We start from the raw sequence: 25,441 nt of genomic DNA on the forward strand, positions 1-25,441 counted from the left end.
AGGAAAAAGGTAAGAATTGAACTTCCAGTTCCACCATTAAAACATTCAAGCGGCTACAAAAGTCGTTTAAATGCGGCCACAGATGGCATATATACATCATGGTGGACACAGGGAGGTTTCAACGGTAAGAACTCCCTTACCTACTTTTTCCAGACGTGCGGCTCACATGAGTTTTGGATCTGCATCATTTTTGGGCACAATTCTAAGATGATCTGGAAAAACAGATGGACGGTGTGGACTTATCATAAACATCACAGTGTGCGCCACCTAGCTTCGCGTGGAAGGAAGTTCCCGCGGATAGCTTTGGCCGCTCGCGTAACACCTAATCCACTTCCTATGTTCTCCAGATTGAAAATTTTATGTAACCAACAATGTTGGACGGAGGTCCACTTTTTCATTTTTTAAAAAGCACCCCCCCGTGATGTGTTCATGAGATCCACTCAGATCATTAGTTGTGTAATGCTATGTTGGGCTCGGAGCCAAAAAATCAGGCCATGCAATGATTTAAGCGGGTCATACCAATTAAAACAGATAGAAGAGACATCCAACCTTAAATTTTACATGGCCTACCATGATGAGCATGTGAGATTTACTCCAACCATTAGCTCCCGCACCAAATTTTAGTCCACTGAGCCAAAAATTTGGCCCATAATTAATTCAAGTGGGCCACACCAAGGTAGAGAGTTTGGAGGTTAAGCTTTATATCTACACTTTCTCCAATTGTGTGGTTCACGTCAATTAGGGATTGGGCTCATCTTTCTCCACGGGGTCTAACATATAGTGATGCACCTAATGATTAGGTGGATTTTACATTAATGCTACAACGAGCTCCATACAAACAACCCACTTCTTTGGGTCAATTACATGGAAAGAGTTTTAACATTAACTAATCGTCAAATGACCCATCCAGTTGGATCAATTTGAATGGTCCAACTAATTATGTGTGAGCATTTCTTATATATATCAGGGGTGCATATCGAACCGGTAGAACTGTAGAACCGGACCGGAACTGATCAAACGGTCCGATTCTAGAGTGCACCGGTTCCGGTTTCAAAAAACAAAGAACCGGTTAGTTCGGTTTGATTTCGGTTTAGGGATATGTAAAATCAAACCAAATCGTGATTCAAACTGTGAAACCGAACCTAAGGTAAAAAAAATTTTAAAAAATAAGGAAGAAAAGAAAACCCTAAGTCTACCTAACCCAACCCTACTGCGTGCCTACTCTCTCTCTCTCTCTCTCTCTCTCTCTCTCTCTCTATCTCTCTCTCTCTTACTGCGATGTGCAGTGTTAGTGGTTGTTTAAATTCATACCAATTGGGTTGGATTTTAAAAAGCTCAGAATTGTAGAATCGATTCGGTTTTCGTGGTCCAGTTCCGATTCGGTTCTAGGGTGCTAACAGTCCAGTTCCGGTTCCAAAATTCCTGGAACCGTATGGAACAGTTCGGTTCCAGTTTTACCTCAGAATCAAACCGAACCGTCTTGTATGCGCCGGTACTACACACACAATGATGCCATGTGTACAATTTCAACCACCAGTCTGCTAGAATATCAAGAAATGGGGTCAATCAATCAACTGCGGGTGTCAGGTATCAATTTGCTTTAAGGGAATTGATCATATACAAATTTGTGTCATGTTAACTTAACCCACAACAGTAAGGATTAGGTATGTTTATCAGCTTATTTTAAGGCATGAGCATAAAAATAAAGCAGATCCAAATCTCAAATGGGCCATAAAGGGCGATCATAAAATAAACTATCATTAAAAACTTTCTCAGGCCAACTGTAATATTTCCCCAATGTGTATTTGTCATCCGCCTGTTTACAAGGTCACAAAAACTTAGATGAAGATAACAAATAAATATTAGCTTGATCTAAAAAATTGTAGCCCATAAGAAGTTTTTAACGGTCAACCACTGCTGAGATTTAGATCCATTTATTTTTGGGCTCATCTGCTAAAATGATTAGACAAAATGACTGGACGGCCTAGATATAGAATACATAAATCATGGTGGGTCCCACAGTAAGGGCCACACTGGCTTGGGTTAGGCGGGCCGCATCTAATATCTGCTCCCTTAACCGTCTTCCTAGGCGTCTCCTGTGGATAACAACCGCCCCTTAAATCAGAATGGTCCATTCATCAGGCAGGCTACCCGGTTTAAATCAATATACATCCGATGGTCTGAATCAACATTTGTGTGTGGCCCACCTAATTAGTGAAATGTTCAAATTTTGGTCCGCGTGATCTTCATGGTATGGCCCACATTTTTCACGGCTCAGATGTTTCACTGAAGGTACAGAAAAGCTGAAAATAAAGACGTTGATGAATGAAAGAAAGGAAGTTGATCCGGTGCATCTGGAGGCATAGGAATTACGCACCCCCATGTCATTGGAACTCAAACCGTCCACATGGATGACATCGAAGCCGTTAATTTGGTGTGTCCGGCAGCTAGTGAACCACAGACAAAAATTCTCATTGCTTAGAAAATCCCAGCCCTTAAACCTGTTGGGGTTCAAGCGGAGCGTAAATGACAAAAATAGCAACAACCCTTATCTATCAGATGGTCTGGACCGTTGGAACAAAGAGACTTCCAATCAGAGTCAATCAATTTCAGACCTAGCAAGATGAATGGTTAAGATCATCGTGCAGTTTACCACGTGTAGGCTTCAGGTGGAGTCATGAAAGCATATGATCTCTTCACGAAAGAATAAGCCAATCTAGAGTTCCGAAATACCAGAAATGGTTGACTTACCAACCATCAGCAGCCACCAACGTCTGCTGTGACTCCAACGCCGAAGTCTTCAGGAAGGATGAAGCGTGCTTGGAAAATGAGAAAATACGCCCACCACATCAGAAATTGCTAATCCCAGGCGCTGAATGACACCCGTGCTCATCCACACGCATGTACACGTGCCAATATGGAACACGTGTGACTCATCAGACATGCGGCATGCTAATCTGATGGAATATGCCTAGATATTATTGCCTGAAAATAAGGTCATTTGCTTCTACATGGGCCACAGCATTTAAAACAAACGGACCAAGAAATCATTGTAACCATTGGTTTGTTTGATTTTACTGTGGGACGGAAAAAAGAAGTATAGATGGAACTAATAAAAGAAACAGAACAACTGTCCACATCCTCCTGAACCGAAAAGGGCCCTAATGTGGGTGGCTAATATCTTCCGTTTTGGGAGGGTTTTTAATAGGCTCTGAACTTTGGAGATAATGCAAGACTCGGTGGCCCATCATGTTATTCTTCACGTAGAGAGCGCAGGACACGGTTTCGGTGGACCCCTGACTGTTGGGCCCACCATGATGTATTTAGTTCACATCCACGCCGTCCATCAGTTTTAGAAGCTCATTTTAGGACATGGTGCCAAAAAAGAAGCAGATCCAATTCTCACGTGGACCGCACCACAGGAAACATTGGTGAGTGACCATTAAAAACTACTTGTGGGCCACAGAAGTTTTGGATCAAACGGATATTTGTCGTCCCTTCATCCAGATTCCTGTAACCTTATCGACAGGCTGGATGGAAAATAAACATTAATTGAAATATTCAATTAATATAATCAAGGAAGAGGTCTGGCTCATTTTTACTTTTATTTTTTGGCGTGGGCGTCCAACGCACTGTTTCGTGTAGTATGGTCCACCTGATATTTGGATCTGCTTCTTTTCTGAGATCATGCCCTAACATGAACGGTAAAAAAAGGATACATGGCAAATAAACATTACGGTTAGTCTTAGGAATTTTTTAACGGTAGGCGTCTAATTCACTCTTTCGTGTATTATGGTCCACCTGATATTTGGATCTGCTTCTTTTTTGGCATCATGCCCTAAAATGAGCTTTCAAAATGGATGGATGGCGTGGATGTAAATCTAATACATCACGATGGGCCCTACAGTCAGGGATCCACCGAAGCCGCATCTGAGAGTGCAATCAATCTATCTCTACTAATATCCATTTCATCCAGCATACTCTTCATCGGCCACTGAGAACAAAACATTGGCATGATTCTTACCGTCCGATCAATCGCCAATCATAATTATTAAACAATACAGTTTCAGTCAAAGAAATAGGCCATCCATTTGTGGGAGACTGGGCCCCATCATAAAGCGGTGATGTTTCTAAAGTATCACTTCGATCAGAGTATCGAGGCGATCTTAACCGACCTAGGGTTTAAGACCCGTGGACTCTGGCTTACTCATACAGTCTCGAGCCGAGTCACAACGAGTCAGGATAGATTCGGGCTGAATCGGTGGTGGAGTCGGGGGTTACACTCCAGGTGATTTAGTGGGTCCAACCAAATCGGGTCCAATCGAGTCTGAGTTGAATCGGGTGAGTTCCCATATGAATCATCCGAGTTAGCAATCCATGCAACCGACCGATCCATGGCCAATAAAATAAATGACTACAAAAGAGAAAGTCAACTTTCTAACGGTCAGGATCATCCCTTCTGGCGTAAAATTTGGATGGTAACTGACAGAGTTGGGACTGGACGTAATGGACGGTTCGTATGTATCGAATGGCGGGTGACAGTGTCCCGGGAGCACTCGAGCACCGAATCAATTCGCCCGCAAAAAGAGCCAAACAAACACATTATCCTCCCGTCCAGAATCCAGTACAAGGGGACAATAAAAAGGGAGCGGCGCAAGCGCTCACACGTCGTAAGGAGCACACGTACGTGAGATCCATCCCATTCATCAGCCAGGCCCTTGCAAAATGGTCCTTGTGTAAAAAAAATAGGCCTGCGCCGTCTTCAAGTGGGTCACCACGCACTGGATCGTCCAATGATCCATCCACATTCAACACCCATCGTAAACGAAAAATGACCCAATGCTCCACATTTATTAATGTACATGTGTGACCCACCTGAAGAAAATACCATAGGTTTAGCATCCACCAGGATTTCCTGATTGATGAACGGCTGTGATCTCACACACGTGCGCTAGGGTGCCCGTGTCTGGGTTATGCAGATGGGCGCTTTCAAGCATTACTCCCTATCGGGAGATGCGACGGCAGAAAAGGCCCACTGAGCTGGGATCAGCCATTGTAGTGGGGCCCACCTTGGCTGAAAGCAGCCAAAAACAGTTGGTGCCATATGAGTGGCCCTGGTTGGGCCCTACCTGTAATGATTTTGCGAATGTCATTTATCATATGCCGCACCGCAAATTTCATAAGAAAAGAAAAAAACCCAATTCTTTCCAGCTTTCTTCAATCCCTGTTCTCATGAAATCCAAGAAACTAGCTAGAGAGAGAGAGAGAGAGAGAGAGAGAGAGAGCGCTCTTATCTATGAAATCGTTGGAGAAGAGAGCTTCTTTTTTCTTCGTTTTATGATGAAATCTGCTTATAACCGTCAATATTTTATTGGAGAAAAGCCCAATCCCAACGAATCCTCTGCGAGTAGTTACGTAAGATATATCCCTTGCTGCAAAAGCAACAACCATTTGCACACGTCAGCTTACGTTTTCTCTTTCTTCCCCCTACAGTCCCGTCAACTGCGACCGCTACACGCGCGAATAACTATCTGGATGCCCTTCTCCGCAGGTGCCAGCGTTGGAAGTCTATCCCGGCCGTTCGTAGGGGAGGCCGAATGTGCATGTTCCGTGGTCCAAGGCGGGCGGCTTTAGTTGTCGCACTGGGCCGGGTCAGCCTTCGCGGTTCAACTGGCCTGTCCGGCTAGGCAGGGGGTTTGGGCTAAGCTTAAGGGGTCGTTTGGCACCTTAGATTGAAGGGGATCAGAGGGGATTAGAGGGGTTTCAAATCCCTTTGTTGTTTGGCAGCGTAAAACAACTGGGTTTGTAATCTTTGAGGGAAGAGCTTGGATTACACCTAAAATCATTTCAATAGTTGCAGGTATAAATGTATGTCACTGTACACTATCATTCTACTGGGCACATGGCCCACTAACGATGATCAGCACCGTCCAAACATTGTTTATATAGATTAGCACCATCCAAATACTGTCCAGCACCGTCCAAACATTGTTCATATTAATCAACGATTAAAAATCGTTGGTTAGTCACTCAAACATGATCTTGTGCTTGCGGTCCATCTAACACTTGGAATTTCATCATTTTTAGGCAAAGCATATATTTTAGCGGGCTTATCAAAACCATAGTGTCAAAAATTATATATCTCACTAATTGGGGATATTAAAATTGATTTAGTAATTAAATTCAAACCCCCATAAATATACCATGTATAGGTATTTTTGAATTAAAGTTGATTCACACACCAAGGTGCCAAACACACTGAGAGGATTGTCAATCCAGCGGGTTTCTAATTCCGGGGGTTGCGAATCCAGGGGGTTCCAAATCCACGCTCCCAAATAGGCCCTAAGGGTACAACTTTGGTCAGGCTTAACTCGGATCAGACCAGTCCAGCCCAAAATTTTATTCAGGTTTGGTTGAGCCGAGTCTGGACTAAGGCCTCAGGCAACCCGCCCAACCTATAATAGCACAAATGATTATATTTAATGAATATGTGGTATCATATACAATTCACTGCATTTTGACAAGTACCATGATCCTGACCCAACCCCACCAACCTGACTCAACACCACAACTAGACCCAACTTGAGATGGGCTAGGGTTGACGATATGATAAACCAAAGTTGGGGATGTTAGGTTAGGCCTTGGGTTGAATTTAGGGATCATTTTCAACCCAACCCAACTAGCCTAAGTTGCAAACCTAATGGTCAGTCAACCTGGCTGCGCATTAAAAGTGCAGCTCATTTAAGTGGATTTTGGGTTGATCCGATCCCAACCCAACCCATATTACTTACCAATGGGCTCAACCAAATAACATAACTCAAAATAAATAAAATTTTAAAAACAAGGTACACACATAGAGATGGGCATGATGTATGGGTGATCTATGTAACGACTGAGTACAGCTAGCTGACCTTTAGTCCTATATTTCATTCTTAAACTCAAGATGGTCCTGTAGGTTGGGTTGGTAAAGCCTGGCCCAATTAAAGTAAAATGGGTAGGGTGTGGTTGGGCTGGGGTTCAACAAGCTTCAAACTGACTAGGCATAAGGTAAAGGGTGGCAGGTGTGTTCTGGCGGGAATTCTGTGCTCCTTTGGACTGGACCCGGACCCGGACCCGGCTGATTGCCATCCCCACGTGAATTCAGTCATCAGGTGGGCCACACGTGTATCAAAAAGTTGGATGGTCAAAAGATTGACCGAATGTTCACATTCGAGCATAAGTCCGGCCCTGATGATGGACCGGATCGGCCCATCGCTCGTACCAAGTGAACCATCCGAATGGTTTCTCAAGCAGTAATTTATCAACTGCGAACCGTTCTTAACGGGTAAGTTACTCCATGCTCCGACGGAGTAGGATCGTTCATACGCATGCACTTAAAACTTGTACTCTTAGCGTAATTTTGAAGAAATTAAAAAGTCCAAATGTGGAACCAACTGTAGATAGATCATAATTTCAGAATGATTTAACTTTTATAATATAAAATTAACTGAAAGAATTTCATTGAACTCAGACCGTTGACTGAGTCATATATAATCGATACCTTATGGGTCCATCACCAGGTTGGATAAGGCTTAAAATTCAGTCTAACTCTAAAATTAGGACCCGTATAAAACTGGAACAAAAAAGTTCGACGGTTATTTTGATTTACGTACACGCAAAATTCATAATTTCCGAGTGAACGAATATCAGTTATCATTCACCTCCAGAGTAGCAAAGTTTCTCTTATGGACGTTTGACACGCTCACCCAGTTCAACGCGCTCACCTGAAGAGAGAAGGCGAAGTAAAAAAAAAAAAAACGAGAGAAAAATCCCAAACCCCTCTCCTCTCTCTCTCCCTCTCTCTCTCTCCCTGCATTAAAATCAGAACCTCTTTCTTCTCTGCAAATGGAAGTCTATGTATAGGCATCGAAATTTAAGAAAATTACAATAAAATATCCTCTCTTCTATTTTAAATCTCTCACAACCCTAGCATTTCTTCTCTCAATCTCTGGAGAGAGAGAGAGAGAGAGAGAGAGAGAGAGAGAGAGAGAGAGAGAGAGAATTGCAGAGAATTTTCATAATCCATGGCAGCTGTTGCAGAGAATGCGATCGCCTCCAACGATCAGTTCCGTCATCGTTCTTCCACTGCTTCTGTTGGTTCTGCTGCCTCCGATGATTCGAAATCCGAATTCCAACGCGACGTTCGGAAGCTTGTCGATTTGCTGTCCAAGTTGAATCCTTCTGCGAAGGAATTCTTTCCTTCTTCGTATTCCGCCGAAAACCGGTCGCAGAGTAAGGATTCCATCAGTGACGGATCGTCGAACAATCGAAGGGTATTGTCGGAATAGTTCTATTTGTTTTATTTTCATTTGATTTTGTTTTTGTTGGGTTTGAGATGAAATGGTGTTATTTTGTATAATGTATGTGATGAATATATATATCTGATACGTATAATTGAATGAATTGATATTTACACCCAGTTGTTTGATACACGGACCCTTTTTCTCCTACTTTAGATAATACAACTGTACAAATTTGTATCAAACAGGGTGGGAATATCAAACAGGATGGATCGTCGAACGATCCAAGGGTATCACGGGAATGAACAAATTTTCTTACTTCAGTTAATTGAATACTCTCTTTTAAATTGCTGTCATTCATTTTTTTTTTTTTTAAAATGTGGAAATTGGAGAATCTTCTATTTTATTTTACTTTTTAAAGGGTTTTTCTCTTTTGCTTTTTGGATTTTATCATGGGGGTTTTGATCAGAGCCTCTCTCTTCTTCTTCTTCGTATTATTTTTTGAACAGAGGAAGAATAATTACAATCAGTGGAGGAGGAGGTTGAATGGGAGAGGTCTTAGAGCTCAGAGAGAAGATAGCATTCGGCGAACTGTGTATGTTGCTGAGATTGATCAGCATGTGAGTGGAAAGTGCATCCTCACTTGTTATTAGCATTGAATTTTGAATCCCTTTTGATTCTTAGAGTGATTGAACTAACCGTGGAGTCTGTTGAAATCAGGTGACTGAGGAGCAACTTGCTACTCTATTTGCTCACTGCGGACAAGTGAGTTACTGCTTTGCACATTATCTTTTTTGCTTTTACATCTTTATGGTTTATATTGTTGGATTTTGCTTTTGTGAAATGCAAGGAGCTTTCGTCTTTGTGGTACTTAGCTATCTGAAAAGGCAGATCTCCACCCATGCTTTTGGTGGGAATTTTGTCATGCTACTATGCTAAGACTGGGAGTTGATTATCAGATTGCTGCTGATCTTTTGCTCGTTATTTTTTGGGATTCTATTCTTCTACTTTATGAGCCTTGTTTCCTGGTAGCCTTAGAAACTGCAATCGCATTGGTTTTGTTTAAAGGAAAAGTCTGAAGATGCTTTTGGTAATGGTGTACTTGTTTTGTTTTGATTCTTGGACACCAACCTTCACTAAATTAAAACTTGAGCTTTTGAAGGTGGTTTGGCGATGAACATCATCATCTAAGCCTTATCGCAATTAACCAGGGTCTTCTGGGAATGAACAATTTGGACATGCATATAAGGCCTTTTCTTGGTTTACCTGTTGTGTTTTATATAGCAGAAAATACCAATGGGTGCTCTATTCTGCTTGCTGAAGAGCGTTACTTGGTTTTGGAATTATCCAACAGATCATGTCTTATATGCTGTAATTCATCAGCATCATCATTGCCTTGTTTGGATCAGCTGTATGAATCCTGCTTTGCTAAAAATTTCTATGCTTATAAGCTATGATTTAAAATGTTGAGACCTTAAAACTGTATGAAAGATCAGCTATATGAAAGATATGAGAAGTGCATTCTAAATTTGAGTTGCAGTTGCCCAAACATTGTATTGAGATAATGATCACTTGGGAAATAAAATGAATGTTTCCATGGCATTTCTGTTCCTCACATGGCTTTGTTGGGTGAACCAGGGTTTAGGAAACTCTAACCTTGACAAATGATGAGCTTAATCAACAATCAACACCATTCTCCATGATTTCTTTGTAAGGATATTAAGAGTGGTACCTATTGATGTGTATTGTACATGCCTAACATGAAAGTACTTCTGGAAATAAAGTAGTCTTTCCACATCAAAGAATGAAACTTGAAGGATGCGGAACCATTCCTTGTTGCTCAATAGTGCATGGAGATTATAAATTTCATTTACAAGCCTATCTATCTTATATTATTTTGTAGCTGATATGACCCTAATGATTTATTTTCATTGTTAAAGCACTTCTCCAGTACCTCAAGTTGGTCTATTTTGGTGTTCCTTGTATTTGAATTCATCTCCTTGCAATTAAAGGGAAATGAAAGAAAACCCATGCAATATTTTGGAAGAGATATGGACAGCAGTGCATTTTGCTTAGCTTTATATATATATATATATATATATTTTTTTTTTATTTTATTTTCTTCTACTGTACAATTTGATATATATATATATATATTTATATTTATTTTTATTTTCTTCTACTGTACAATTTGAACTCCTTAAGCTTTATGGGTAGGGTGGTTGTAGGCAATTTCTTCAATGCTTATGTACATTGTATGGGTAAGTTGGGCTTGTGGCAGTCCATGATCGTCATTCAAGCAGTTTTAGCTGTTAAGTGAGACGATGGACAATGTTTTAAAACGTGGACTCATTTGGACCAAAATTGACCACTAAAATGTGTTGGGCCACTTAGAAATGCACTTTTGGAAACAAACGTATGGACTGTCTGGGTTAGACATGCTCATCCGTTGGACCGGAGGGGAAAAATGTCAAATTTGGGTTTTTAATTTTTCAAATGGAAAAAAATTAGATGTGTGGGTAGGGTGTGAAACCTATGACCAATTGCTCAAGAAGCAACTATGACCAATTGCTCAAGAAGCAACTTCCTATCCACCCCATAGATGTTTTGTTTCGTGATTTTCGTCCTTGTATATATTTATAGTTTAGCAATGACAACATGGTAGGTTGGATTGGTTGGACCAAATGGGAATCTTGGCATGGAGACCCAATCGCGTGGTTCATTGTATGGGCATTTGCAAAACTCTTGAAGATGCCATAGATTGGATCAAAGATGAAGATTTTTAAATATACTCACTTTTATTTAATTACCATTGGTGAAAAGTTTGGATCTCTAAATAAATCTATCTAGACTACCTCCTTTGCTTTTATCCGTTCTAAGAACCATATTCATATAAGGTTTGAATTCGAACGGAGGAAATTTCACTATCGTTCTTTCATTCTTTTTGATGAGGTAGTGGGAGATGGGTATGCATTTATGATTAGGATGTCCTTGAGCGACGGGGTTTCTTTTGTAGGAGAGGAAGCATTTTTCGATCAATTAGTTTTTCAATGTGGAAGTGATGAAGTGCTCCAAGGGAAACAAGAGAGATGAGATATTATGGCTCCCCGCACCCTCTTTTCCCTTTCCATTCTAGTGGGGAGAGAAATGAGTTCCTAATTACTGTATAAGGGGTAGGCATTTCTATCCATTTGCATTAGTTATGGATGAGGTACCATGGTGTATGTTGTTTGCAAATAATTTAGTTTTGATTGACGAGATGAGGGAGGGGTTAAATGCAAAACTAGAACTATCTAGGGATGCTTTAGAATCCAAGGGTTTTAAAATCAATTAGACTAAACTAGTGTTTCAAATACTGCCCGTAGTGTAGCGTGGCCGTAGTGCTACGTAGCGTCCCAAATAGCGTAAATCCCCTGTAGCGTATGCTACAGGGGTCGTAGTGTACGCTACAGCTACATAGTGCGTAGCGTCCGTAGCGCAAGCTACAATGTATTTTTTTATTATTTTTTTCATGTTTTCTTTGTTTCTAATGTTGAGGAATGTGATACTTGTATTATACTTGATACTTTTAACCTATGGGATTTTTATATCTTTTCATAATTGTGACTAGTGGTTTCAATTAGACATTATTAATTAAAGTGGTTTGCTTAGAAAGTTGTTGATGTGATAATTATTTGCTTTGGCTTATATATGTGGATTGGCTTTTGATAAATGATAACTAATAACGTTTTTGAACATGCTTATAATTGATAAAATGAATCATCTTTTAGGCATATATATATATATATTCACTATTTATTATATTTGTCCTATTTTTTAATTAAAAAATAGAAGTATTGTGTAGCTTACGCTACATGCTACGTATTTACGCTACACGCTATAGAGGGCTGAGCACTACGCATCACGCTACTGCTATTTAAAACACTGGACTAAACAAAGCATTTGGAATGCAATTTTAGTAATCATAGGAGTGGGGACGAGGAATTAATTTAAGGTTGTTGACCAAGAAGTACCACAAAATGGCCATGTTCAATCTCTTGGATTGATAATTCATGAGAGTGGAGAGATTGAGAAGGATGCTGCTCATAGAATTAGAGCTGAGTGGATGAAGTGGAGATGTTCCTTTGGAGTTATTGTGCGATTACCTGCATTGTTAATCAAAGTAAAGAGGAGATTTTATGGGATAGCTATAAGACTAGTCGTGCTTCATGGGACAAAATGTCGGAAGTCAAGCTAAAACATGTTCATAGGATGAGCACAATTGAAATGAGGATGTTGAGATGTGTAAGTAGCAAGATGTGGAAGGTTATAATTAGAAATGAATGCATTCGAGTTCCCAACCCTCTATTATATATAACACAAGTAGCGTTTGGCCTGATTTACCTCAGTAGTTTGTCATGGGGAGGGGGTAATATTTTGATTTTAAAAGGTAAATGATATGTGTTTGGCCTTTCCAATTAAGGCATTTTGCCCTTTCAATTCTTTTATGCGAGAAGCCTGTTCCCACACATTTCTTTGTGTGTACTCGTGCCAACGCTTATAATTAGGGAGCCCCAAACGCTATGTGCCCATGATGGGGACATCTCGCGCACATGCACCCCCCCTCCCCCCCAAGGAGGAGGAGGGCCCCACCATCGATCTGGATCGATGACGACGTCCAAGGAAGGCCTCCTAGTTAGAGGGCTGCGTTTTGGTTCGTTGGAGTGGACCCGATAGTCATGTGAATCCCACCATGGGTTCTTAATATCGTGACCCACTATTATAATTAATCTAGTATTTTAGGTTTTGCTTATTATTGTTATTAGAAATATCATGGACGGTTTAGATTGCTTTGATTAGTTGTTATTTTTGATTATTTTGTCGCCAAGTAATAGGTTGCGTACATGGCGCGAGTTTTGGGGTATAAGATTTTATTATAAATAGGCACCCCTTGTAGTCTTTTTAATTCAATGAAGATTAATAAAATTTCTGCGTTTTTTTGCTCTTCTAAATTCCTGAGTTGTGGAGATTCAATTGGGTGTGAAACCCTCCCTTCCTCGAAGGGTTGACTACCGTGGTGCGAAGCCACACCTATTCCGATTCACCCTCACATTCTTTCATCCATATTTCTCTTATCTTACAATCATCTACGTGTCAAATCCATCCTCTATTGTTGCCATTTTTCTCTCTACAGCAAATTTCTAGAATCTAGCTTTGCAGAAGGGCGGAAACTTCGGCGGAGCACCACGTACAAACTGTGCATCGGATCGAGTTGAAATTTGGAGTCCACCCCTGGCCGACCAGGGCCAAGGAAGCCTTTTTCTAAATAGTGGGCCCCACACACGTGCGGCCGGGATCACACGCACGTGCGTCTGGGCCATTTGCTGCTGTTCACACGTGCGGTACTTCTCTGGTTCGTGTCTCTCCTCTCATTCACTCCTCTTTCACCCAAAATCCCTAAACCTAACCCTAAATTATTGAAGTTTCTAATTTTATGCCCTTTCTTCAACCTTAGGGTTCCCCGAATTGAAATTTCCGAATCCCTTGGATAGAGGGAATTATTTTTGTGCATGTGTGGATGAATTTACTCTTCTTTGATTCTTGTTTGGTCTATAATTTTGATTGATCCGGCCTTAGCATGTGTAGGTCTGGATCTGCATAAGATTCCCCTTGATTGAATGTTTGAACTTTTGTGTGGGATGTGGAATTTTGTGTAATTGTTTTTGAACTAGTGTGATCTAAAGCCTGAAAATCTTGCACATCATACTTGAATTTCATGTCCTGCATCAGCCCACTGGGATGACTTCGTGACGTCCACTCCTTGCATATGTTTCGCCTCCTCATATTAGGGCATCATCCCAAAAACAAGGCAGATCCAATACTCGAGTTGGCCACAACATGGCAAAAGGTGGGAATGGTTTGTCCACGGTAGAAACCATTCTTAGCAACTTTCTCTCTCTCTCTTTGAATGTAACTTGCACCTACATGTGCCCGCACCTTTTTCCTCCGTCTCTTTCTCCCTTTTTCTCTCATGTACTTTCTCCATGTATGTTGCATACAGGGGCATGCCTACAAACTGAACAACACATGAGGGACAACGTACATGAGATCCACCTTGTGCATCTGTTTTTTTTTTTTTTTCACCCTAGAACCAAAATGCCCATCGAAAACTTTGGTATGCCACATTGTAGAGAAGAGTTGGGATGGGACACTCAACATCATTTGAGTGTGGGGCGCCCACCACGGTTTATATATGAACCTGGATCACTAGGATGAGGGATTTAGGATGTACCAAAAAATCACATTGTTTGGAAACTTTGGTGGTCACACCAGATTTTAGGCATGATTTTACACTTTTTTATTGTGAGGCCCACCTAAATTTTGGATAATGTGATGTTTGGGGTAAGGCCAAACATTAGGTGGCACACTTGATGGACAGTGTGGATCTTATGCATGTGAAGTCGTTCATCCCATAGAAGCAGTAGACACACCCCCTTGCATGCATATATGTAGTCACCCCATTGTTGTCCCTTCTCTTCCATCTCTCTTTTCTTTTTGCTCTCTCTCATAACTCTTGACATGTGTTGCATGTGCCATAACTCATAGTAGGTAATATGATGAGAGAAAGTAGACTTGGATGGTTTGGCCATGTGCAATGGAGACCAAGAACTGCACCAATTAAGACTTAAGAGTGAGTTGGTTCAGGTTGAAGGCTCTAAAATGGCAAGGGTGAAGTGTAAAAGAATGTGGGTGGAGGCAATAATAAAAAAATTGATGACCTACGTTGAACTGAGGATATGGAAATTGATAGAGTGGAATGGTGGAACTGGATCCATGTAGCCGACCCTAGGTAGTTGGTGTAATGCTTAGATGACGACGACGATTGTTTGGATGATAAGAAAGAACTAATATAATATTTGACATCCTACTGTGATTAGGCGTGTTTGGTTCTGTGAGCCATTCCTATGCCTTTGAGGGGTTTCACTGTCTTGCCTTCATTGTGGTTGGTCTCAGATTTTCTTGGAGTTCCAGCTTGCCGACAAGCGACTTTTAGTACAAAAAACATGTTGACTTTATTAGATTAATTCAATAGTATTAGAGCTGTAGTAAATGAAGCCAGAACCTGCAGATTCTAGTGGGGCTTCTTAAGATAACAAAGTTGATGCTAAGGTCATATGCTGCCTGTTTGATCTCGATGGATTTGTGAAGGCCTGGCATGTTGGCTTTCTTAAATTAATTCAATGTGTGTAGGCTACTGGTAAATTAAGCCAGACACTGCAGTTTCTGGCGGGTTTTCTTCAAGATAATAAACACTTAATGCTCAGGTCATATGCTGGTCCTTTGATCTCAATGGATTTGTGAAGTGCAGAGATACCTTTTACTCTGAGGAATCTGCTCTTTTGCATCCTTTAGAGAATTTTCTTTGAACTGAAGGGCATTTTCTACTTTCCTGTGCGCAATCTACTCAAGTGTTGTTACTGTAGCTACTACCTATTACTGCATTTGTTTAGCTGAATCATCCATGATTTTGTGGTAACTGTGCAATGGTAGCTATCACCAGGACCTTGAGCTTGCCCTTCATTCAAGGGAAGCTCAGGTTGGGTGGCAGGAGCCTTTGGAGCAATTGGGAGGCTTGGGGTCCCGAATCTTCTTCTTTGTGGTATATGCATGGATGAATGACATCTTCATTTTCAGATCTGGTTACCTTTCTGGTAGGCTGGCAAACATATACATGAGCACTGCCAGCATGCTGACATGTTCTTCATGTATGTGAAACGATAAACATACTTCAAACATGTACAGGGTCTTTTCCAATAATGTCTGCTTGTTGAAAACCTTTTCTTTTATTTCAATAGATTGAACATGCATCGACCAGCATGCATATATGAAAAATGTTGAACAGTCACTTTTTACAAGATAGATGCTGGAGAAGCTCCTCTGTCAAAAAGACATCATAACTCTGAAGTTCATCATCATCATCATCATCCTTGTAGCCTTCAAGAATGATAATTTGAGCCACCATTTATCCCAAAACTTCCCAATTTCCATGATGGTCGTTTAGGAATTGTTTGCCCTAACACATCAATCCCCTGAAACATTCTTTTCCACTGGATTCCTTTCCCCAGTGGGAGGTTACTCAAACTCATTGTGGGTTTTTCTCTTCCAATTGGTAAAACTCATTTGATTCTGTTTACAGTTTACAGGTATGCCCCTCCATCCACACATTTTTTTTTTTTTTGCTTTGTCATTATGATGGGGATGCCCTGGTTTGCTGTAAAAAAAAAATCATATGTTATTATTCTTGCTCATGCGTTGACCAAATCCCAGTTTATTACCAAGCTGTAGTGGTTGATGGTGGAAGTGATAACCAAGTGGACAATCGTTTATAGAAATCATGGATAGGTCTCAAGATCAAATGGCATGGTTGGATATTACACAGACATATTTGTTCACATGCAGTTGTGATTATCTTTAACTTGCAAAAAGTGGGAGTGGATTCTGGTGCTGCAGAGGGTTGGTAAATGCAAAAGCATAAGAGCGGTAATGGGAACACGGGTTTGTAGCCAGAGTGGCATCTGGTTGGAGGAATCTCACAAAGCTGCATCTAAGATCTTTGATGCTGTAGGCCTGTCTTTATTTTCACATTAGTTGGTGTTCTTGGTTGCATGGACCAAGTGATATCTGGTTCAGACTGTTATTGGTAGATCACTTTCGCAAATGAGTTGCCGGGAATGATGTGATAGCTGGTGGTTTGCTTGATCCCACGTGTGGAGCCCTGCCAATCCACAGTGGGTCAGACTTCTTAGATCTTCTGGACTAAAGAATCAGGCTGTTCAACTCCTCAGGTGGAGCACTGTACAAAACAAACAGATGGCTAAAACAATTTCTCTTGCTATCCATTTGTTTTGTACCTTCTGGCCTAGAGTGAAAAAAAACCTGGCTTTTAGGTTAGGGCTTCAAGGTGCCTGGCTTGGGCCTAGAAAATGCAGAAATTTGAATAGGCCCGGCCAGTGCAGTTCAAAATACAGCCTGATGCTTGGCCTGTTGACAACCCTACTTCATTTATGTCTGCATTCAAGGTAGTGGGCTTTAAGTTCCATTTCTTGCGCACCGTGCTTAGATTAGTCCCATAGGGATGGTTTTGGAACTTTGTTGCTGGAAAAGGCTCTTTAGCAGGACTGTATTCTAATAGCATTAGGAAATTGTGCATGATTGGCAGATGATGGCTTTTTTATTATTTATTTATTTATTTATTATTGTATATTGATCCTTGTATTTTCAGATTTTTTAATCCCCTTCAGTTAATCAAGTTTCTATCATAAAGACTAATAATTCAATAGTTTATAGGATAATGAGTCTTACAGAAATTGAAAAATGGCCTAGCAGGTTTCCAGACAATACGGATCAGGCATACCCTGTTTTGCTTCTCTTTTCTAAGTTTGATGCAAGACAATTAACTACTTGCTCTAAAAGCTCGAACTGTTAGAGTATGACGAATTAATCCCTTTATCTCATAGCCCAGGCTCTATATCTCATGGGTTAGGACCTCAGCTGAACCCCCATTGTGGGCTCGTGGGCCCCAAATCACATGGGCCGCCCACCCCAAGTGTGTCCCCGCATACCACGGGCTACCCCACTCGAGCCCGGTGTGAAATGCCCCTGCATTAATCACCCCCGGTGAGGAGTCTCGAACACGAGACCTCCCCTGTGGGCCCCAAATTACATTGGTCACCCACCCCGAGTGTGTCCGCACATCCCAGGGGCTACCTCACTCGAGCCTGGTGTGAAATGCCCCTGCATTAAGCACCCTCGGTGAGGAGTCTCGAGCACGAGACCTCCCGCTCTAATCCCAATTTGATGCAGGGCAATTAATCACTTGCTCTAAAAGCTTGAATAGTTAGAGTATGGAGAATTAATCCCTTTATCTTATAGCCCAGGCCCCACATCTCATTGGTTAGGACCTCGGCCGAATTCCCCTCGTGGGCTCGTGGGCCCCAAATCACATGGGCCGCCCATCCCAAGTGTGTCCCCGCATCCCACGGGCTACCCCACTCGAGCCCAGTGTGAAATGCCCCTGCATTAAAGTTCATACCTTATTAGTGTGAGCAGCCTCTCTAACTGGTTTTATTGTACAAAATCATCGTCATCATCATTTAAGCCTTAACAACTAATTGGGGTCGGCTACATGAATCCTGTTCTGCCATTCTACTCTATCAAGGGCCAAAATGTTTGTACACGAGGTTTCATAAAATAAATGCCACGGTCGCCAATTCCCACGGGCCTCTAGAGTTGCTGGAATCCGCTTTCATCTCATAGTGCAGGAAGTAGTGACAATATCCATACACCATCTCATGGTGCAGGAGTTGAGCTGGAGAAAGTTTAACTTGATGCCTTTGTAACTCATTTTCTTGATTTAATTCATATATCATATACCTGTTCTTGTACACAATAGTCATTCTTCTTTCTGAGGTCACTTTTCATGAATTCTTCTTCTCTGAACTTCAATGAGTACTTTGAAATGATTTTTTTATTGTTAGAAATATGTGCTGCATGATTTTTCCTTCTCAAGGACATGCTTTTCTATACACTGGGAAGATAGTTAATTCATGTACAAGAGAATGAAGATTATGAGCTAAGCCCTACTTCTATTCAACTTGGTTGTTGATCCTGCGACTGTGTTGTCTCTAAGACATTTGAAATGTTTACACTGAAGGTAGTTGACTGTCGTGTTTGCGGTGACCCCCATTCAGTTCTTCGATTTGCATTTGTAGAGTTTGCTGACGAGCGTAAGTCAGCTTCTGACACTAAAATCTGTGATATATACTACACAATGCATTTGTTGGTATTTTGCACTTCTTACAAATCATTGTTGGAATCTGTGTTAACAGAAGGTGCAGCAGCAGCCCTAAGCCTGTCTGGGACCATGCTAGGTTACTATCCTGTCAGAGTTTTGCCTTCAAAGACTGCTATCTTGCCTGTGAATCCAACGTTTCTTCCGAGGGTGCGCATGAGTAACTTTCCCTCTCTCTGTCATTGCGCTATGCTGCTCTAGATATTTTTCATGTCTTTTGTTTGTCAGTGGTTTTTAGCTTACCTTTGGAGAGAGTTTCTGTTAAATATGTTATGACGTTTGAGATTGATGCAGTCAGAAGATGAACGGGAAATGTGCGCCCGGACAGTTTATTGTACTAACATTGATAAGAAGGTACACATTTTATGCTGTGTCTTTCATGAATGATTGGGCTGTCTGACATGGCCATTTACATTTCGTGATTCATTTCAAAGTTTAAAAAATACCAATTATTCCAATTTGATTTGTCTTTAAGGCTGCTTCTGGAAATTTCCATATAGATATATATATATTTTTTTTGGGTATATTGGTTGGTTGGCTTTTCTTTTCTTTTCTTTCTTCCTTTTTTTCCTTTCCTTTTCTTTCTTCCTTTTTTCCTTTCCTTTTTTTCCCCTACTAATTGCTTGTATGCGGTGGAATGATAATGGAAGCCGAACGGATGGGGTTAATGTTTGACTGCTTTTCTGCCCTGGAGACTATTTTGTTTGTTCCAGGTTCTACCAACATGACAAGTATTATTTCATTGGAAAAGCATTGCACCCACCCACTTCGTTAGGTGCTTCCAATGTACCTTTAGGTTTCACACTTTCACCGACATATTTATTTATTTTTTTCCACTTTAGATCTTTCAATTTTTTTTCCTGCAGGTTTCTCAAGCTGATGTAAAGATTTTCTTTGAAACATATTGTGGTGAGGTCAGCACACTGCCCTAAAACTGGTATTTTTGTGATGGGTTCCTGAAAACAGTTACATCCAAGGAGCCTTTTTCATTTAGTTGGCATAGTTTGTGCTGTACAGGTTTCTCGCCTGAGGCTTCTGGGGGATCACTTACATTCAACGCGCATTGCATTTGTTGAGTTTGTTTTGGTAAGCATTCAGACTGAATGATAATCACATACTTATGTATGCATTGGTTTTGTTTTAGGTTATCATGCAGCAATAGCAGCCTTTTCTATCTTTGATGATCAATAACAGTTTTCATTGTGCACTATCATGGACCCATAATTGTCATATAGCTTCCACGCAGCACTCCACTAACACCACTGTCTTATTGAGATGGCATTGGGTTGGTCTTTCACCTGCAATGCCACTCATACAAACCCCCTCAAAGTACACATGAAGAGGCTGAGAACCACAATTAAATGAAAATGGCTAGTTTTATTGATGCTTCGCAAGAGACAATGCAGGGCATGTACCATGAGTATGGCACATGAACGCTCATGTGAGTATGAACCCTTACATGAACTTATCACCATGTAACTCTACAGAGACACACAATGCATAACTGAAGTGGTCATAAAATCATACTGGTCAAATGATACCTATGACATAACAATGTAGTTAGTCCCTCTTAAGGCAGCAAAGCAAGTATGCCTTCTGGGCTAAAACTTGTCTTCCAGGCCATTTGAATATGCTAGGTCAACTGACATACCACCAGCTGAGATGGCTGTGACATTCTTCCCATCTTGGAGGCACCACTGCAGCGACCACCCTCGTCAAGTTTTCATGGAAGAACTCAGCTCCAGACATGAATATATTTCCTTCTGAAATTGAGAGTCCATCTTCAACTTGACCATGTTGAATCAGACCGTCTCATCCAAGTGAGCTCCACATAACAAGTGACAAGCCAAAACTCTCTGTTCTGGCCTGAATGACTTCCTGACTAAAAAGATTCCAACAAGCTGGTTGGTGACCGGATTTTGTCATTGAAGAACCCACTAAACTCGGCCTCAGTCTCTGCTGTCTCACCCAAAAAAACCTTTCTAGTTCCTGAAGTCCGCGTGTTGTTCATGGTTTCATCCTCAATTTCAGCTATGACAAATGAACTGGATGAGTAATTCACCCAAACATGAAGACGTGCATGAGCAACTTGCATTTTTCTTCACAGTTCATGAATGTCAAGAACTACAAACATGATGTGAGACTTAAGCTTCACTAAAATGCTAGATTGTAAATATTGGGTATCAAATAATTGAATAGTTGTGAAGTTCATTACATGAACTGGCTGGGAATGTTTCCAATTAAGCCAGACTCCAATGTTTGTTTCCTGCAATTTAAAAATTGGTTCACCAAAATTTCAATCCCTTCCTCTTTTATGGTGATAATGAAATGAAGGGCTCCAGACAATCTCACTACCACGATATTGAAATGAGACTGGACACAACGAGCCCTAATTATCAGCAATGTGAGTATAAGTCCTCGAAAAACTTGGCTAGGCAACAATCCTTTCAAAATCTGACAGCCCCCCCTTACCAACTCGAAATCAAACTGAATTTCTCGGTTTATCAAATTAATTTATTAAAAGAAACAAATTGAAGGAGTAAGAATCAAACCCCAGCTTTCAGGAAGCATAGCAATGCTCTTAACCATCAGAGTATATCTGTTTTATATTTCCTTCTACTATATAAATATTTTAAACATTGATTACCCTTCGTGCCAACCCCAATTAGTTGGGATAAGGCATGGATGATGCTGATGATTACCCTTTGTAATATTTTTAATTGAGTTGACTAGGGTCGAGTTTTCAAGTCAACCTGACCTGGCTGAACACCGTTTTGAGTCGAGCTTACGGGTTTTTGAACTATGTGGGGATTAGAGAATAACAAGGGAGATAATGGGTGCTCTTGCCGAACTCTACACTGCACTTTGAGAAAATGTTTGGGGCTTTTGTTTATAAGAATGGAGAACCACATAGAAGACATGCAAGCTTCAATCCATTGAGAAGGTATTAGGGCTTGTTTGGATGCACCCCCATAGGTAGCCTCCCTTCCCATAGTACTTATTTAACAGAAGTTAGTTTGGTAGCACCTTCTTAAAAGTAGCTTGTTAGCTTAAACTTGCTTATGGCCATAAAGTATTTTTTATTTTGCTTTTTATTTTTTTTTACTCTCACTCATCTCTCGACCTGATGGATGGTCCACATCAAAGGTGGGCTCCACATGATGGGTAGTGGACATTGAAGGTGGGCTTCACATGATAGACAATTAACATTGATGGTAGGATCCACATGATGGATCAACCACATCATGATGGGTCCCATATAATGTATGGTACGCATCATTGGTTGGCCCCTAATGATGAAGGATCCACATCCAAGGTGGATCATTGAAGGTGGGCTTCACATGATCGACGATTAACATTGATGGTGGGACTCACATGATGGATCGCCCACATCAAGATGGGTCCCACATAATGTATAGGCTGCATCATAGTTTGACCCCTAATGATGAATGATCCACATCCAAGGTGGGCCTTGCATGGACGGCCCACTTTGAAGGTGGGGCCCACACGATAGGCGGTTCGCATCAAAGGTGGGCTCCACATGATGGGCAATGGACAATGAAGGTGGATCCCACATGATGGACAATTAACAATAATGGTGGGCCCCACATGATGGATAAGCCACATCAAGGTGGGCCCCATAAAATGGACGGTCCACATCAAAGGTCGGCTCCTAATGATGAATGACCTACATCTAAGGCAAGCCTTGCATGATGGAGGATCCACTTTGAAGTTGGGCCCCTCGTGATGGATGATCCACCTCTAATATCCAACACGATGGACGGCCCACATCCAAGTGGGCCCCGTATGATGGATAGCCCACAATCAAGGTGGGCTGAGCAAGGTGGATGGTCCAGATTGAAGGTAGGTCCCACACGATGGATAGTTCACATTGAAGACAGCCAAGGTGGGCTAGCATGGTGAACGGTCCATATCAGAGGTTGGCCCCATATGATAGACGGTGGATATTAAAGGTCGACCCACATGAATTAGAAAAAATTGGAAAAGATTTTAATGGAAGAGATTTTAAAAAAATGGAAGAGGAGAGAAAGATGAGAAAGAGAGATTAATGGAAGAGATTTTAAAATTACTTTGTGATGCTAGAAGCCAAACATACTTTTTAACTTTTTGGCGGATAAGTACACAGTTTACCAAAAATACTCATATGTTGAATAAATAGAAACCAACATAAGCTACTTGAAGCATGAGTAGCTTAAGCAACGACTTATGATCCAAACGGGCCCTTGTGTCTGATTTTTCCCTTTGAATTTGGACCACTCATTATTTTACTTTTAACCATCCATTAGATAGCCACTGGTTTGGTGGTTAGGGTTTCATGATTAGTGTCTCTCTCTCTCTCTCTCTCTCTCTCTCTCTCTCTCTATGTGTGTGTGTGTGTGTGTGTGTGTGTATAATGGGACCTGCAATTTCGATGGTTTGAATACTGTACATCAACTGCCACATGTGAGGAGGACGAGTCAGCACCATTTTTTAGGTGCAAAACTAACATAAGAATCTATCCCCCCATTTACCTGCCTTGTTTACCCCTCCTAACTACTTTCTTCTGTCCTGACAGGCAGAAAGTGCTATTATTGCACTGAACTGTAGTGGGATGGCATTGGGATCTCTACTCATTAGGTATGTTCCCCCAAGTAAAGGCATCTTGAATTTGTTTTCTTTCTTTATTTTTTCCCCCTACTTTGATTTCCAATTTTTATGTTATGACATTTGGAGCTTTTGTGGGTTATTTAGGGTCAGCCCTTCAAAGACACCGGTGAGGCCTCGCGTCCCACGTGCGATGTTGCACTAACCTGGGGATTCTCCAAGGATCGCACATGATTGTCTAATTTCCTATTGAGAGACGTCGCTGTGTTAAAGGAGTGACAGTGACCATTGTTTTCAGCACATAACCATCTTCTTTGATTGGCAAAACATTTTTCTGCAACTGAACTTGACCTGCCTTGAAGCTTTGAAGTTTGAACATGACCCGCTCATCGCTTTGCCATGTCTGTTCTCGTTGATTGTATGTAGGTAAGTTGGTTTATGTAGCTGCTGATGTTATTTATTAGAGATGTTTATCGGACAGATCTGAGAGGCTGAGGCAACCGAGTTTATTAGGTTCTGGGGTTGAGGATAGTGCATCTTAACCACGTCTGGTTAGCTCAACCTTTCAGGTCGTTGAGCATATGTGAGGCTGTAGGACTATATTCTCTATTGAGGGCCATCTCTGTTTCTTCTAATGTATGAGCTGATTTTCCCTGCTGGTTTGGTGCTTGGTTTTTTACCAGTAAAAATGTGTATGGAAATGGTATGAACATGGTTGCAATTGTGCAATCGAATATTTGGGATATGGATAGTGTCAATGGATTGCAAATTTGCAATCTGAATAGGGGAATAAAGGAAAGAATCATGAATTTACTATCTAATTGGTTGGAGACGTTAGTTATTGCGTGGTGATCTGACTAGTATAACTATTACAAGTTTTCAACCTTATTATCGGTTTCTTGGGAATGAACAGCATTAGCAGGAGATTGTAGATTTTTTTCATCTCATGTGTGGGGTCTTTTATGGAAATAAATGGTTTTGATACTTGAATAGAACCACAGTTAGCAAAACTCCTTGAACTCAAAGACTGTTTTTGAGGGGAAAAAAAATATTGCATAATTGATTTAACGTTCAAAACTCCATAGATTTAAGGAGATGGGAAAACAAATTGGTTTTTTTGGGCAATTTGAATTAGACAGGGTTTTTTTTTTTTTTTTTTTTTTAAGGGGTGAGTTGAAAGAGATTGGTGATCACCATCCTGTGATAGGTGTTTGCACACACCCACACTCACACCACACGCACGCACGCACGCATAGTTTGGCTAGTGACCCCAACACTAGCCAGCTAGCTGGTGTCAAAGGTCTGTGGGCCACATCACAGACATCAGTCCAGAGTAGATATCCACACATTGAAACCTTCACGATCCGTTATGGGGCCACTAGGTCATGGTCCAAGTATTGAATAATATTTCATGGAATTAAAGAATGATATTAACCCTCCATCCCAGTACATGTTCACATTAGTGATGGGGCATATGGAACTTCTAATTGAAGTTTCTATTATGAGGCGAGTTCATCTTCTTTTTTTTTTTTTAAAAAATTTTTTATAAAGAACTTTCCTATTTGGAGCTCAAGGGGTGTTTGGCATTTCTACAAATAAAAGTTTATTAGCTTATTTCTATTAAAAAAGAAAGAAGCTTTTAGAATTATTTGTGAAAGTCTAATTGGGGGACTTGTTCGTTTAGAAAGTATCAAATGAGCTTCGATTTTATAAGTTGTGAAAGGGT

General features: G+C 41.0%; 1 protein-coding gene across 9 annotated transcripts; it reads left to right on the top strand.

The window, feature by feature from the left end:
- Positions 1-7,775: 7,775 nt before the first annotated feature.
- On the top strand, positions 7,776-24,372 carry LOC131240861 (polyadenylate-binding protein-interacting protein 9-like). 9 transcript variants are annotated; one of them, XR_009168886.1, is made up of 10 exons: positions 7,777-8,312; positions 8,789-8,899; positions 9,000-9,044; positions 18,973-19,045; positions 19,148-19,260; positions 19,405-19,464; positions 19,977-20,024; positions 20,114-20,196; positions 23,687-23,748; positions 23,863-24,372. XR_009168886.1 is itself a non-coding variant. In XM_058239364.1 (10 exons), the coding sequence occupies exons 1-10, from the start codon at positions 8,064-8,066 to the stop codon at positions 23,918-23,920; spliced, it is 897 nt and encodes a 298-aa protein (XP_058095347.1). In that variant the 5' UTR covers positions 7,780-8,063; the 3' UTR covers positions 23,921-24,372. The 9 variants fall into 9 exon arrangements, 6 of the variants coding, with proteins under 6 accessions (XP_058095349.1, XP_058095352.1, XP_058095351.1 ...); XR_009168885.1 differs by having other exon boundaries at positions 7,778-8,312; positions 19,977-20,019; positions 20,128-20,196; XM_058239364.1 differs by having other exon boundaries at positions 7,780-8,312; positions 19,977-20,019.
- Positions 24,373-25,441: the final 1,069 nt, after the last annotated feature.

The sequence above is a fragment of the Magnolia sinica genome, chromosome 3 (assembly GCF_029962835.1).
Source record: "Magnolia sinica isolate HGM2019 chromosome 3, MsV1, whole genome shotgun sequence".
NCBI lineage: Eukaryota > Viridiplantae > Streptophyta > Magnoliopsida > Magnoliales > Magnoliaceae > Magnolia > Magnolia sinica.

Coding starts and splice junctions, on each gene's coding strand:
- LOC131240861 (XM_058239364.1), top strand. CDS start 8,064: ATGGCAGCTGTTGCAGAGAATGCGATCGCCTCCAACGATCAGTTCCGT. Junction 19,261..19,404: donor ATCCAACGTTTCTTCCGAGG/GTGCGCATGAGT, acceptor AGATTGATGCAG/TCAGAAGATGAACGGGAAAT. Junction 20,197..23,686: donor CATTTGTTGAGTTTGTTTTG/GTAAGCATTCAG, acceptor CTGTCCTGACAG/GCAGAAAGTGCTATTATTGC.